The sequence below is a fragment of the Hetaerina americana genome, unplaced genomic scaffold (genome assembly GCF_022747635.1).
Source record: "Hetaerina americana unplaced genomic scaffold, ioHetAmer1.1.p SCAF_10, whole genome shotgun sequence".
In the NCBI taxonomy this organism is placed as follows: domain Eukaryota; kingdom Metazoa; phylum Arthropoda; class Insecta; order Odonata; family Calopterygidae; genus Hetaerina; species Hetaerina americana.
Genome location: NW_027286070.1, coordinates 73892891 through 73906123, shown reverse-complemented (window position 1 = coordinate 73906123; position 13233 = coordinate 73892891). Strand labels below are relative to the sequence as shown.

The 13233-nt window shown below is 36.9% G+C and overlaps 1 protein-coding gene across 1 annotated transcript in view; it reads left to right on the top strand.

The window, feature by feature from the left end:
- Positions 1-12893, top strand: part of ClC-a (chloride channel protein 2) — a 286199-nt gene extending 273306 nt beyond the window's left edge. Inside the window, exons 17-21 of the mRNA XM_071598874.1 lie at positions 3093-3342; positions 4010-4149; positions 4238-4382; positions 7644-7871; positions 9379-12893. Coding sequence (XP_071454975.1) covers positions 3093-3342; positions 4010-4149; positions 4238-4382; positions 7644-7871; positions 9379-9723 — 1108 coding nt within the window. The 3' untranslated portion in view covers positions 9724-12893. The remainder of the gene's footprint in view (positions 1-3092; positions 3343-4009; positions 4150-4237; positions 4383-7643; positions 7872-9378) is intronic.
- The last annotated feature ends 340 nt before the right edge of the window (positions 12894-13233 follow it).

The window sequence follows — 13233 nt, the reverse complement described above, 5'->3', positions numbered from 1 at the left end:
CTTAACGTCCTTAGTGCTCTTTCTTCCTTTCTCGGGGAAAAGTTTAAGTTGTGGCATTTAATTCTTCTAACCTTTAAACTCTAGGCATATGAAGTCATTGTGAAGTGGGCATCCACCCACTTGTAAGTTTGCATTTGTATTGAGCATAGTCAAATCTATTTCTGATTTTTTAATTGTATAAAATGAAAACTTTGGTGCAAGAGGATAAGTTAAATCTGTCTGCTTCGCGGGAGGGAATATAGTCACAAGTCTAAAATGAAACCTTCAGATGTGTAACAGTTTTTTACAGGAGCCACACGGAGACATGTTTATCACTAGATGCCATCTTGAGCATCTCCAAATCTACTTATGACTTTGCTTCCCCATTGTTTGTTTATTTAATTGCTTTTGATTTATATGGGCATGGTACGTTTCACCCTCCTCATATTTAAATTCGTAAATTACAGCTGCACACACATTTTTTACACGGTACCCCATAATTTAGTCTCTTGATATACAGGTTACCAGGGTTTAAAAACATTTTCTCCAATATGCATGTATACATTACCATTTAGCATATTTTTAACGGAAAAAACCTCGCACATTTTCAATTTTTTTAGGTATGCTAATCATAGGGTGGCAGATGGTGAGGCCAATCATAGATATTGGAGATTAGCTTCTTAATTAGCCGTTCAATAAATGAGCAATTGTGGACAATAATTGATGGTACTCATACGAGGGTTTAAGGCCTATTCATTCGTAAGACTGAGGGGGGATAAAATTGCACAGCAGTGAAATATTATTTGGCCACTGGAAGCCAACGGAAAATATTTATTTTTTATTTATTTATTTACACAATTACGTTGCAATTAGGCAAATTTCCTGGTGGCAATGGTCAGGTTAGGTCAAAGATAACTGTTAACAACGAAAATTACATACGAACTCTTAAAAACAGATAGGAGACAAAATATTCTTACATACAATGACACTTCCACATCACATACAAACAAACTTCCACACCACATACAAAATGCCGTCCACATCACATACAAACAATATTTTAATAACTATAATGAAGTTTATCACCCAGTGGCTACTTTACATTTCAACTTAAAACTTCTAAAATTGGATGGAAAGGGCTCAAACAAACCTCCAGGCAGCTGGTTCCAATCAATAATAGTTCTATTTAAAAAAGAGTATTTTTTCTTATTTGTTTTTTGAGTCCTTATTTTTATTTTGAGGCTATGGTCGTTTTTTCCCTTAAAGTTAGGCTTTTCTATCCCTTGCCATAAATCTTCCCACGCTTCGTCCTTTTTAACAAAATCCCAATTATTTGAGAGATAGAGAGGCAGCTCTTTTGCAGAGGAGTCAGGGTGGAGATCACTCATCCAGGTCATTACTGTAACTGTGACGGCTTCAGCGCTGTTACGTACGAGACTGGTATATGAGAATGGGAGAGCACTGCATTATATTTCCAAGGAAGAGTAGCTCATCACCTCGCCTTTTACCGAACCCCTCTTCATCAAAGATATCAACGAACCTTGAGCAAATTATTTGCGATGTACCTCATTGGATCCGTTGGTGGGGACTAAACAAGAGAGTACATCAGGTAAACTACTTGAATATTGAACCTGGAATGTTAGATCGTATAATGATAAATGTAAATGAGAAGGAAATTCACTGATCCTTAGAGGCTCTATCTCAATCATCCAAAATCTAGAGACCTAGACCAAGAGGAAAAACCCATGGAAAATATTGATTGGGATAAATGAAATGGGAGAATGGCCAACTTAATTCTGCATCAAATATAAATTTGAATTGAAAAATATTCCATTTGAAAACCACTGTGGAAGAAATTTTAGGTGGCAGAAAAGGATTTCAAATGATATCAGCACGTTTCAGGAAATTAGCCAAAGGCCTCAGAGCTATTTGGATACTAATGTTAACATTGGCTATAATTGAGAGAACACAATCTGAAAAGCACAATTTTTACCTTGAAGAAAAGTCGTGTAAAAAACAAAGAATAAGGGTATGAAAAAAGTGGACTTTGGTGCAAATATAAGACTGGATAATTAAAGCTAAAAGGAGTGGAGCGTTTTTCTATTTGGGAAGAAAAATTAGTACCAATGGAAGAAAAATGAAGGAAATAGTTAGGGAAATGATCCAATGAAAAGAAAGAGTCTACTTCCAAACGGAAGGAAACAAATTCCAAGAAACGGCGGGAGATGCCTCTTCAGTAACTTTAGATGGGTTATTCTCTACATGTGCATTAAAATGCAATAATTTGAGTGTAAAAATCATTTTCCCAGTCAAGGTGACTGATTTTCATTCTCTGATAAAGGAAGTAAACATTTCATTTAAGCACACATGTATGTCAATGCTTCAATTTCAGAGAGTAAAAAATTATTCACCTTGGCCGGGATGTGAACCTGAATCTCTTGATGTCCAGCCGAGTGCTTTAGCCAGTTAAGCTATCAAGGTGTCCTCTTGAAACTCTGAAATTTTGTATGTGCCTGGGAAATTCTTTTGGTCGGTATCAAAAAATGGATCTTAACAGAATCTGAGAAGAGGGAATTGTATGTATCGGAAATATGGTGGGAGAAGAAAAGAGAAACTTGCAGAGCACATTTTGAAGCATGGTGGCTCAATGAAGAGGTGCTGAAGGAACAGCAATTGGGAAGAACCCAGTGGAGTTGCATGAAACAAATAATGAGCAATGTTAAAGTGAAGAAATATCAAGTAATAGAGGTTAATGGGTAGAGGGAATTAAATTATTAACCCATTCTTTAGACAAATGATCTGATCATTGTAATGTTGGAAAATTTGATGCGATGAATGAATGTATGAGGTGAGTAGTCTTGATGTAAAATCAATGATTACAATGGAGAGGAATGGGTAACTCAGCCACTGTGACTATGATGTGTAAGAGTTCAGGGCCCTAAGAATGGTACCCTAATTTGTCTTTTGCCTCACTTGAAAGAAATGGAATATTATCTACTGTTATCTGCTGGATATATTTTGGTGAGGAGATTTATTTTTGACTTCTTAATAAAGGCATCACCCTCGTGGAAATTGCATAATGGCAGCGAGATAATCTTTTGATTTGTAAACAGGGCAATGGAAGAAATGGAGAGGCGCCTTCAGGAGGAAGAGGAGGAAAGGAGGCAGCTTACTCAGCAGAATAGCGCAGGGAATGGTGGGAATGCCCAGCGGCGACCCTCTCGTTTTGAAGTCATCCCGGCTCCAGACATTCTCAAGCTTAGGCAGACGTCGGCTGCCTCCGCTGGTGATCTTATGTTTCTCCACCCATCATCCGCTGCTAACACTGTTGCCGCATCCCACATAACAATACATGGGGGAGAGGTTAGTAGTGATGGCAAATTCGCTGTCTCCTGCCTGATTGTAACTGCCCTATCGACAGATGAGATGGCATCTGAAGTAAATGGTATGTTAGATGAATGCAAGAACGTCTTGAGGCAGTTCATAAATTCATGTATGGTACAAAAGTCACTAGTGAGCAACATTATAATTTCAAATAAATACATTTTAAAAGCAGCATACAAAATGTGTTGGTGTATTTAGGCCTGAAACTCAAGTGTTTGAATTAAGGCTAGCAATTGAGGTAATGCTGGAGATGTATTTGAATCGGCATTAATTCTTCATGATGATACGAAAGCATTCAATACAGATATGTTCGAAAATATTTGCATTAATCATGGTTTTGTGTGCCAATGTGCGTCTAAGTTTTAAGTGACTAGCATGTTATGTACTAGATCAACTGATTTGGCCTCAATATGCTCAATTTTAACTGTTCACTTTTCCATGCAATTGAATGAAATACTTAGTCGGAAAATTTGATAGTGCTTAAAAAAAAAATGATTTCACCAACTTTAAATTTTAAATGGCAACCTTTCAGGTGTGTTCAGTGGCATACTTATTTGACTAAATTAAGGTACACTCTGAAACAATCTTTGAATTAAGCATGCAGTTGTTAGAAATTCACCTGAAATCTATTTGGAAAACTTTGCAGCCCCAGTTCAACCCCGTGTTTGGAGGCATGCCCAAGAAGTCCATCCTTAAGAAAACAAATTCATTTAATCTTCGCCAATTTAGCCCTCTGGTCAGCCCAAATGCTACACCTTATACGACTGTAACAGGAGCTGAAAGCAGGCAAGTGTGAATTTTTTGTAATTACGTGCAATACTCGTGGTAAATATTTGGGCAGTATGTGGTTATGACGCGTCTGTTTTTTGATCAGGATACGTCTTGCTTTTGAGGCAATTTTCCGAAAGTCTGCAACACTGCAAGATGTAAATCCAGATCCGGAATCTCCAAGTGAAGTCCCTATCCAGCCCCTTCAGCATTCACCAATAATACATAGCACACTCAAAAAAGTACAGCTGGTAAGTAAAATAACCTGGGAAGTCTTTGCTAATGGTGCTACTAATGAGGATGGACCAAATCCATTTTGTCTCTGTTATTGATGTGATTTTATTTTTCTCCTTCTTTATCTTGTTTTTGACTGGTTTGTTGCTTCTCCATGTAAAATATTGTTTTAAATAAATTAAGCAGCTACTGATGGCCTAAAAAGTTTTCAAATTAAGCACTTCTTCCCCTGGGAGAATGTGGTTTTCTTCAAAATGCTGTTGATGGCACTGTATCGTAGATTAGACTGCAAACACTCGTATGTTTATCTCTAAATCTTAGCAAGTGCATAGCTGTAAGGTTATTTAGTTAACATTAATTTTCAACCACACGCAGTTATTTCCTTGCAAATGTAGATTCATTCTGATACTTTGATGTTCATATAATAATAGTATATTCAACTTCATTTTAACTTGTTGCAAAAAGAGAAAATGAAACTTTGCTTTTTACTAGAAATTTTCAAAACCATTTGAGTGTAAGTTGTATTAAACTATTGTGTTGTTCACCAGTGAGACACACTGGAATTCAGTTGAGTCCTTTGGAGCTGCTTAGTGAAAACCTTTATATTGCCCACAGAGAGAATCCAAAGAAGATTCCTCAGGGCAATTGTGCTCTACCTGGAGTTGATATGAATTACTTGAAACACACGCTATTTGAACCATTTTTAAATTTGATATCACAGGAAAAATTTAGACTCCATGCTGATTATTATTATTATTAGGTAATCTACTAGTTTAGGTAGATTTTTGGATAGACACAACTACCAAATACATATTTTGTGACTCCTAAAGAAATAAAACACAATCCAGCTACCTAGTCTACATCAGGTCTCTCTTCATCTCCGAGTACTTTCTTCCTCCCTTCATCCCGTTCAACAGCCCTATCCTGTTCCTTCCCTTTCCTCGTTTGCCTAACATTCTTCCCTCTGTTACAATCTTTAACATCCCGCTGCCGGTCAACACCCCCTTCATCCACTTTTCCTGCCTCCATAGGATTTCTCCCAACAAACCCTTCTCCTCGCCCACCATACCAAGTACTTCCTCATTTGTTTTCTTCTCTGTCCATTTCACCTTCTCCATTCTTCTCCACACCCACATTTCAAAAGCCTCCAATCTACATCTATCCTCCTGCTTCAATGACCATGTTTCCGCACCGTACATAGCTACGCTCCATATCAAAGTTTTTAGGAGTCTTTTCTTAATATCCTTACTCAACGTCCCTCTCATCAACTCCCTCCTCCTCGTGAAAGCCTCTTTGCCTAGCGCAATTCTTCTCCTTACGTCCCTGCTACTTTGACCGTATTGGTCCAAAACACTTCCGGGATATGTAAACTGTCTTACCTGCTCTAGTTTTTGCCCTCCTATTTTAATGTTAAGCTTGGCCTTTTTCTTTCTAGAAAATCGCATAACCTTTGTTTGATTAATATTGATTCTCAATCCATACCTGTCGCACTGAATTTCCAATTCACTCAGCAATGCTTTCAACCCCTTGGCTGACTGACAAACTAAAGCTTGGTCATCAACAAACCTAACTGATTTTACGAATTCCCCGCCCACTTTCATTCCTACCTTCAGTTCTTCCCATGCCTCTTTAATCATTTCCTCTGCATACAGGTTGAACAGCAACGGTGATAATGGGCAACCCTGCCTTACACCTCTTCTTAACACTGCCCATCCGGACTCCCCGTTCCCCACTTGCACCTGAGCAGTCTGATACATGTACAGGTTGCAGATTAGCCTCCTTTCCCTCCAATCCATTCCTATTTTCTGCTGAATACTCATTAGATTTTCCCAATTCACTCTATCAAACGCTTTTTCGAAATCTACGAAACAGGCAAATACGTCCTGGGTGTATTCTATACTCCTCTCGATTAATAATCTCATTGCTGCAATGGCGTTACGCGTACCTCTCCCCTTCCTAAACCCAAACTGATCATCCCCTAAGTAATCATTTGCCCTACTCTCTATCCTTTTGTTTATGATCCTGAGAACAACTTTAGCTGCATGGGATATTAAAACCTATTGTCTTGCAGTCCTCATATGATGTAGCCTTTACCTTTTTCGGAATAGGAGCTAACACTGATCTCACATCCATGCTGATATTCTCTTTATATTTAATCTTGCGATTATGTACATATCCTGTCCATCTTTAATAGAAAAAATACATTTTCCTTCTCCTGTCAAGTGCCTATGTTTGAATTCCATGACTTTTCTCAGTTTCATATCAAGGCATTAAATAACTATGATAAGAAGGGCCACATTGACAGAATCATGAGATCTGCAAATTTCCATCTTTCATAAATACCATAGTTTCCTACTCTAATGAATTCATTATTATTTCTAATTATAAGTAATTTTGCTGTTAATTTTGAAACTATTCATATCCTTCATTCTGTTATAATGACATTAATTTATAGAATTCTGACAAAATTATTGTTATTTTTACGATTCAAAGTTTTAAATTTAGTATTTTTTGTTGAATTAGCTTATTCTTTAAATCTTGTATTGATTTTTTTTATTTGTTACCTTTAAAATTTTGCACTATTTATAATTTTGTGGGGTATGTGGTTGTCAAGTGGGTAGAGCACCGAGCTTCCGAATGGAGGGCCCAGGTTCAATTCCGGGTGTTGCTTCTGCTCACCTTCAGCTTCTCCCAAGCTGTGCAATTTTTCAAGTACCATATTTCCCTGGGAAACTTTTGGCAGCACAGGGAAAAGAACTGATTGAGCTGATGTGTGATTTTCGCATTCCGTTGGGCCAAGTACTAGGTGACCTCAACCCTCGCACCCCTGGGTCGATAATGGTTGTATGACTTTGTCATTAGATGTTTCATCCATTATGAAGTACCTATTCCATGGATTTTATCTTTTGACAAAACTGTTAAGCCACACATTATTTACACGTATTCAATGCCAAAAGCAGGACCCGTTTCATGTTAGCCTTAGTCAAAAATTTTCCCATTTCCATGCGAAGGAGGTTTTGGTATAGAATTAATTTTATACTCGGGAGTAAGTTTCAAAAATGATGACTGGATTATTGATTTCTTTGATGCTTGTGCACATTTGAAAATTACCTTCATCGCAACTACAACTGTTCAGTATTTTAGTGCATGATTCAGATCGTAATTTGCTCAATGAGTTTAGGATTTTTATTCGTGGATAATTCTGTTGTTTAGTGTAGTCATCGCATTCTATGGAGAATGCCCCGGATAACTCATACGTAACTTAAATCATTTATCAGCCTCGTGAGCGCGTCATCGATATGTCCCCAGAAGACCAGAAGGCCTGGGAAGAAGCTGAAATGTCCCTTCCTGTTGGATTTGACCGCTGTCACATTGACCCAGCTCCATTTCAGCTTGTCGAGAGGACATCCCTATTGAAGGTCCACTCATTGTTCAGTATGGTAGGAGTGAACCATGCTTATGTGACGGCCATTGGAAGGCTTGTTGGGGTCGTAGCTCTCAAGGAGGTGGGTCAAAGTCACCTTACAAATTATCTATTCTTTAAGATAATGCATTTTTGCTCATGTTGGCAATAGTCTTAGTCATAGAAATATTTTATCCGTCAAAATAATCGGAAGAAAGGAATGAGTATTTCTTTTGAGTGGAAATCATTTGTACACCTGAGTCAAACATTACATTAATGTTCACTTTCAGCAAAGCCACTAAATGTGATTGATTCATTGTATCTCAAATCTCAGCTTCCTGTGTCAATGTCCCATGTAAGATCATTTATACATTATCAAAGGGGTCTGACCCAATCCTGATAAATGATTTTTAGACGTTTTTTAGAGTTAAATGATACTTTCATTAATTGAAAGCATGTTAATTACAAAGATAGTAAAGTTTTTCTTTTTAAAATGCAAACAATATTTGAAATGGCAAATATGCTTATGGAACACTGTATTTAACACAAGAAAATCACATTGATATGGAACAAAAACTGATGGAGAATTACAGTAGTAGTTATTGCTGCCATCAATATGGAATTCGGTGGAAACCACTGTAATTACTTCAAAATGGCAAGAACAGAAAATTTAATGTTTTTAGCAAAGCATTCCATTTAAAGAAAACATCTTTAAATGATTAAAGTAACAGGAAAATGTTTTGAATGATGATTGAATGGTCTTTCAAGATTATCAAAGGTATTAAAATTTCAATACCTTGCCGAAAAATGCCACAGGATTCCTTTAACATGCTTGTCATTTTACTATGTCAGATAAAGCCATTCTGTTTCATGCGCACATAGAAATAGTATCTCTTTTTAATGATCAAATGAATTTTCTGTATAGTGCTTGGTGTGATTCTAGCTCAGTAAAGTAAAGGAGGGAGCATCTATTGCAGTATTGGTTTGTCCTTTGAGGGATTTGGTGGAGCATAGAAGGGGAACGAGGGGATTTTCTTCTTCCCACGGCAAAGTTCGATTTTTTGGTTGCCCATGCAAGGAGTATAAATTGATCTTTACATATTTTCAGCACTTTAGGCCTTTCATGCAATGTATCCAATTGAAGTAAAAAAATCAATTATCTATCATATCTCTGGTTTTCCTTCTGTTATACATGTATATTCTAATTGAATCGATGAAAAACACTTGTGCAAATTCATTGGAGAAGAACATTTAAATAAGCCCTACTAATAGTTGCCATATGTGAAAGTATGACTTCCTTTTTTTTCATTCACTAAGTAAATAATCTCATTGTTATTAATTTGTTTATTTTTATGATCACATTTTTGTGAGCATGTTTTGAAGTGCCTCCATATGTGCTCATGAATAATGATGCGGATAACTGGCTTGAGCCTTTTTTTTTGTCTCTTAGTTTAAATCTTAAAATAATTCTATTTCTTCTATGGATGAATGATTTTCAGTGGCATTGCATCGAGAGTGCAAGCATTTGAAAAACTTCTTTCCAGAAGGAAGACAGTTTCATCTGGTTTGTGAAATCAGCACACAGCATGTTGTTTTATTTTTCCTTTCAGTTAAGGAAAGCGATTGAGGATTCAAATTCAGGCAATTTACCCCAGCCGGTGCAAGCAGGTAAGGACGTCAGCGGTGGTGGTAATGTCTCGGGTCAGGACAGCGTTCCTCTCGATCCAATCCCTGCTGGAGCGGCATCATCTGGGCCCGCCACAACGGACACGCTCACCTCAATGGACAGCGCCTTGAGTAGTGCAGGAAGTACAACGGACGACGAGGAAAGTGTGGCCAGTGCTTCAAGTTTCTCCAACGGCCCCAATATCCCCTCTATCTCTGTGGAGAGGAGACTGAGCTCAAAGGACTCCGCTGGTGACGACAATGACAAAGAAAGTAACTCCAGGCTGTGAACATGGCGTCCATGCCCATGGTTGGGCATGTTTTAGGTGGCCTTAAACTGTAGCTAATGGGAGGAAGGTAAATTGTTTTGGTGGCCATTGGTGGCCTCTTTCTAGTCCCTCATTTGGCTGGCAATAGGAGACTGAGTGACCCAAAGCAAATTGGGCTGGTCCCCAATCACTTCTTGGGTCGCATCCAAGACCTTCCAATGAGGATGTGTTAGTTTTTGGTGCTCTTTTTTTATCTTTCCAAGATATTGTGAGCGAGAGAATGCCAGTATTATGCTCTTGAGTTTGAAGAGCATAGACTTAATCAGTGCTCCAGTGCATTGGATATTTTTACTGAAGTTACCTGGATTTACCAGACGCCATGTCTTAGAACCAAAAACTAAAAGAAAAATTGAAGGAGTTCCATCCTCTCGCATTATCTCTCGTCAGGTCTCTCATCCGTATGAAGACATCATTGACATTCATTATTGTTCCCACTTTTAGTTCCTATGTTAAAACATAGTTATTCCTGAGTAACTAGTTCAACATTTAACATTATTCCCCCACTCTTTCTGATGAAGTAGCTTTGATGTGGCTCTTACTCCAGTGTGCAAACATTTTAAGTCTAGAAATGTTATAGGCTAACATTAATTTAATTTATTTAAGTTTTGCTTCTCCTGACCGTGCTATCTTCTGGTATTCCTGCTCAGGTTGTTTCTCCAGTCACATGCGTCGAATGTGATTCTTTGCACCTGCCTGACATTGTATTTCCACTCAACCTATGTAGATTATTACTTTATTTTTCAGGCCTACATACTCCTAATGTGGATTCTGGTGTCTGTTGTTATTTTCTTACCCCATGCAAGGTACTTCTTATTTCCTCTTGTTATGTGAATCTAAGGAATACCTTGGTTTTAATTATTCTAGTTAACTGAAGTCACCCTTTCTGGGTTTGGTATTTTAGAGAATGTCGTTGGATTACCCTGTAATTTTTTCAGAAACAGAGAAGATTCCTTGCAGCTTTTTCCTTTGTAAGGAATCGATTTCTCCCTAGATAATTAGTTTTTGACTGTCATAGTTTACCTACTCTTTTGGAGGGTAACTCTAGTTTGGGTAGAACATGCATCCACATCTAGTCATTTCAATCTGAAAATATTCTCTTCTTATTTAAATTAAGCTATTCTCATAGCTTAGTAATTCAGTCATATTATTTTTTAACTAAATGGTTTTGAAATTATCAATTCTAATCATCTGATGAGAGAACCATTTTGCTTGCTTGTTACATTGATAACTTTCATATGTCTAGTTTAATTTCAACGATTAAAACAACGAGCCCTTTGGTGGTAACAGAATGTGAATCTGGCAAGAAAGGTTTTTTTTGTTGATTCATGAACTACTACTCCGTACATTTTTGCACCTGGCATCAATGTTTACATATTCACATGAAGAGGAGAATTTTTTCCTATAAATGGCCTTCCTCATGTGCATAAATAATATGTGCTTGTGGGAGGATCAAGTGATATTTTTGTGAGACTCGAATGTGCCTTTTTAAATGTACCACAAATTACGTAGTAGGTCTATGTGATTCAAAGAGGAGTTCAGTTTGGTCTACGTTGATCTGTGATGCACTGCGGTTCTCATGGAATCGAAATGTGTAGAACTCGCATAACGATGAACTTTGGTTGTACCAAATGCCAAACTCTCACAGGTTATACGTCATTGATGATACATCCCTATGTGCTTGCTATGTGGCATAGGACTTTGAAAGTGATTTGCTTGAAAATTGATCTTCAGTGCAACTTAATGTCTTCAGCTCTTTGATATTCATTCGGAAGACTAAGGACCCCCCCAAAAGTTTCTCATTTCTATATCAGACATTGATTAGATACTTCTGGTTGAGATTTTATTTCCAGATGTGGTAAATAAGAACGAATTTTCAATAATTTTTATTGTTACAGTAGGTCATTTACTGTAGTTGAAGAGATAGATGTGTAGGTCTTCCCATTTTTGTACATTCCATCATCATAAACAAGATTTCTGTGCACAATTCAGTCAGGATTGGATAACTATCAGCAAAGCTGTTAAAATTGTCATTTAATTTGTCAATTCAGTGCTCACATCCTTGCACTTCCAACTCACATGGAATTTCCTCTTGGTGCAAGAAAGTGCTTGATCATGAATTTGTGCCTGGCACTGAACTTCATGGTCTTGACAGAATTTTACTGCCTTTGTCTCACAATTATGTGTAAACCTAACTTTTGATCGAAGCTTTCAACAGTGATGTAGGTGTGTGCCTATGTTTCTAGCAGTTTTTATTGATTTAATCACGAAAAAGATATGTATAACATTACATTCATGTTAAAATGCTTGATGTGAAAATTTAGTCCCCCGTGAGTGTTCACTCATTTCTTGTTATATTTTTCATGTTTATTCCCATACTTATCTGTTTCAAGGATTCATCTCGATGTAAACATTTCATTACAATTGCCATTTTTCTACATATCTCATTCTCTTCATAACAACTGTGTCATAGAAATTTGAATTCACTAGTTACATGAATCGATGATGTAGATAGATAATTCACCATGTGTCTAGTCATTGTGTTTTTTTTTACATCATTTGAAAGCATAGGCACAATGTGGTCATTTCAATCGTTTGTGAATTTGATAGTGATTTAATTGAATCAGGTTTAGTTAGTCAGGTTTATGTGAATTCTGTATTTTAAATTTTTACTTTATGATTTGCAAAGTAATTTATGCTGACTATAGCTATGATGTTGTGTCCTCCCTGGAAGTTTAATGTGACTCGAAAATCATTTGGTGCTTGCATATGCCCAGTGAAATAAGCTCGCATGCAGGTAGCTCTAGTAAAGAATCAGATGTGACCATTCTTAGTAGTGGTAGTCTTTTTGTTTACGCTTTGTAAATACCTCAACTCTGTGGACAGAACTTTTGAAATCTGAAGTTATATTTTCATTTTATGCTTGATGACTTATTTCATAATTGAAATGTGATAAATCTATTCCAGTGTCATATAGACTGCAGTTCTTGAGGAGATTTTTGAGAGGAAACAAGATGTTGATGATGTACAAGTACATTATCAGTGCCTAAAATAAAATAATATTTTTTCTGTAACTTAAGTGAAAATAGTTGTTGCATTTTTGTAATACAGGTTAAATAAAATTGAAACAGGAACTTAAGTGATTATTGCGATGTGCGGGGATCAATTCTTTGACATGAATAATCCAAAACTTGAATCCTGCTGAACTAATGAAAACATTCTGGAGGTTTCAAAATTGAACCTTGGAAATGATAGAAAAATGGTATGAGGATTACTTATTCCCTTGCTCCACCGATTTATTCACCCTATATTTTCAATGCATATGATTTAGGAGTGGAGAAAAAAATTGTGAATGACATGAATAGAAATTTATTTTAGGAAGTCAGGGACAACTCCATAAGGCAGGAATGACCCCAAGAAAGATTTTATGCAATATAGAATTTTTCCAATACCATCATATATATACATGTCTAC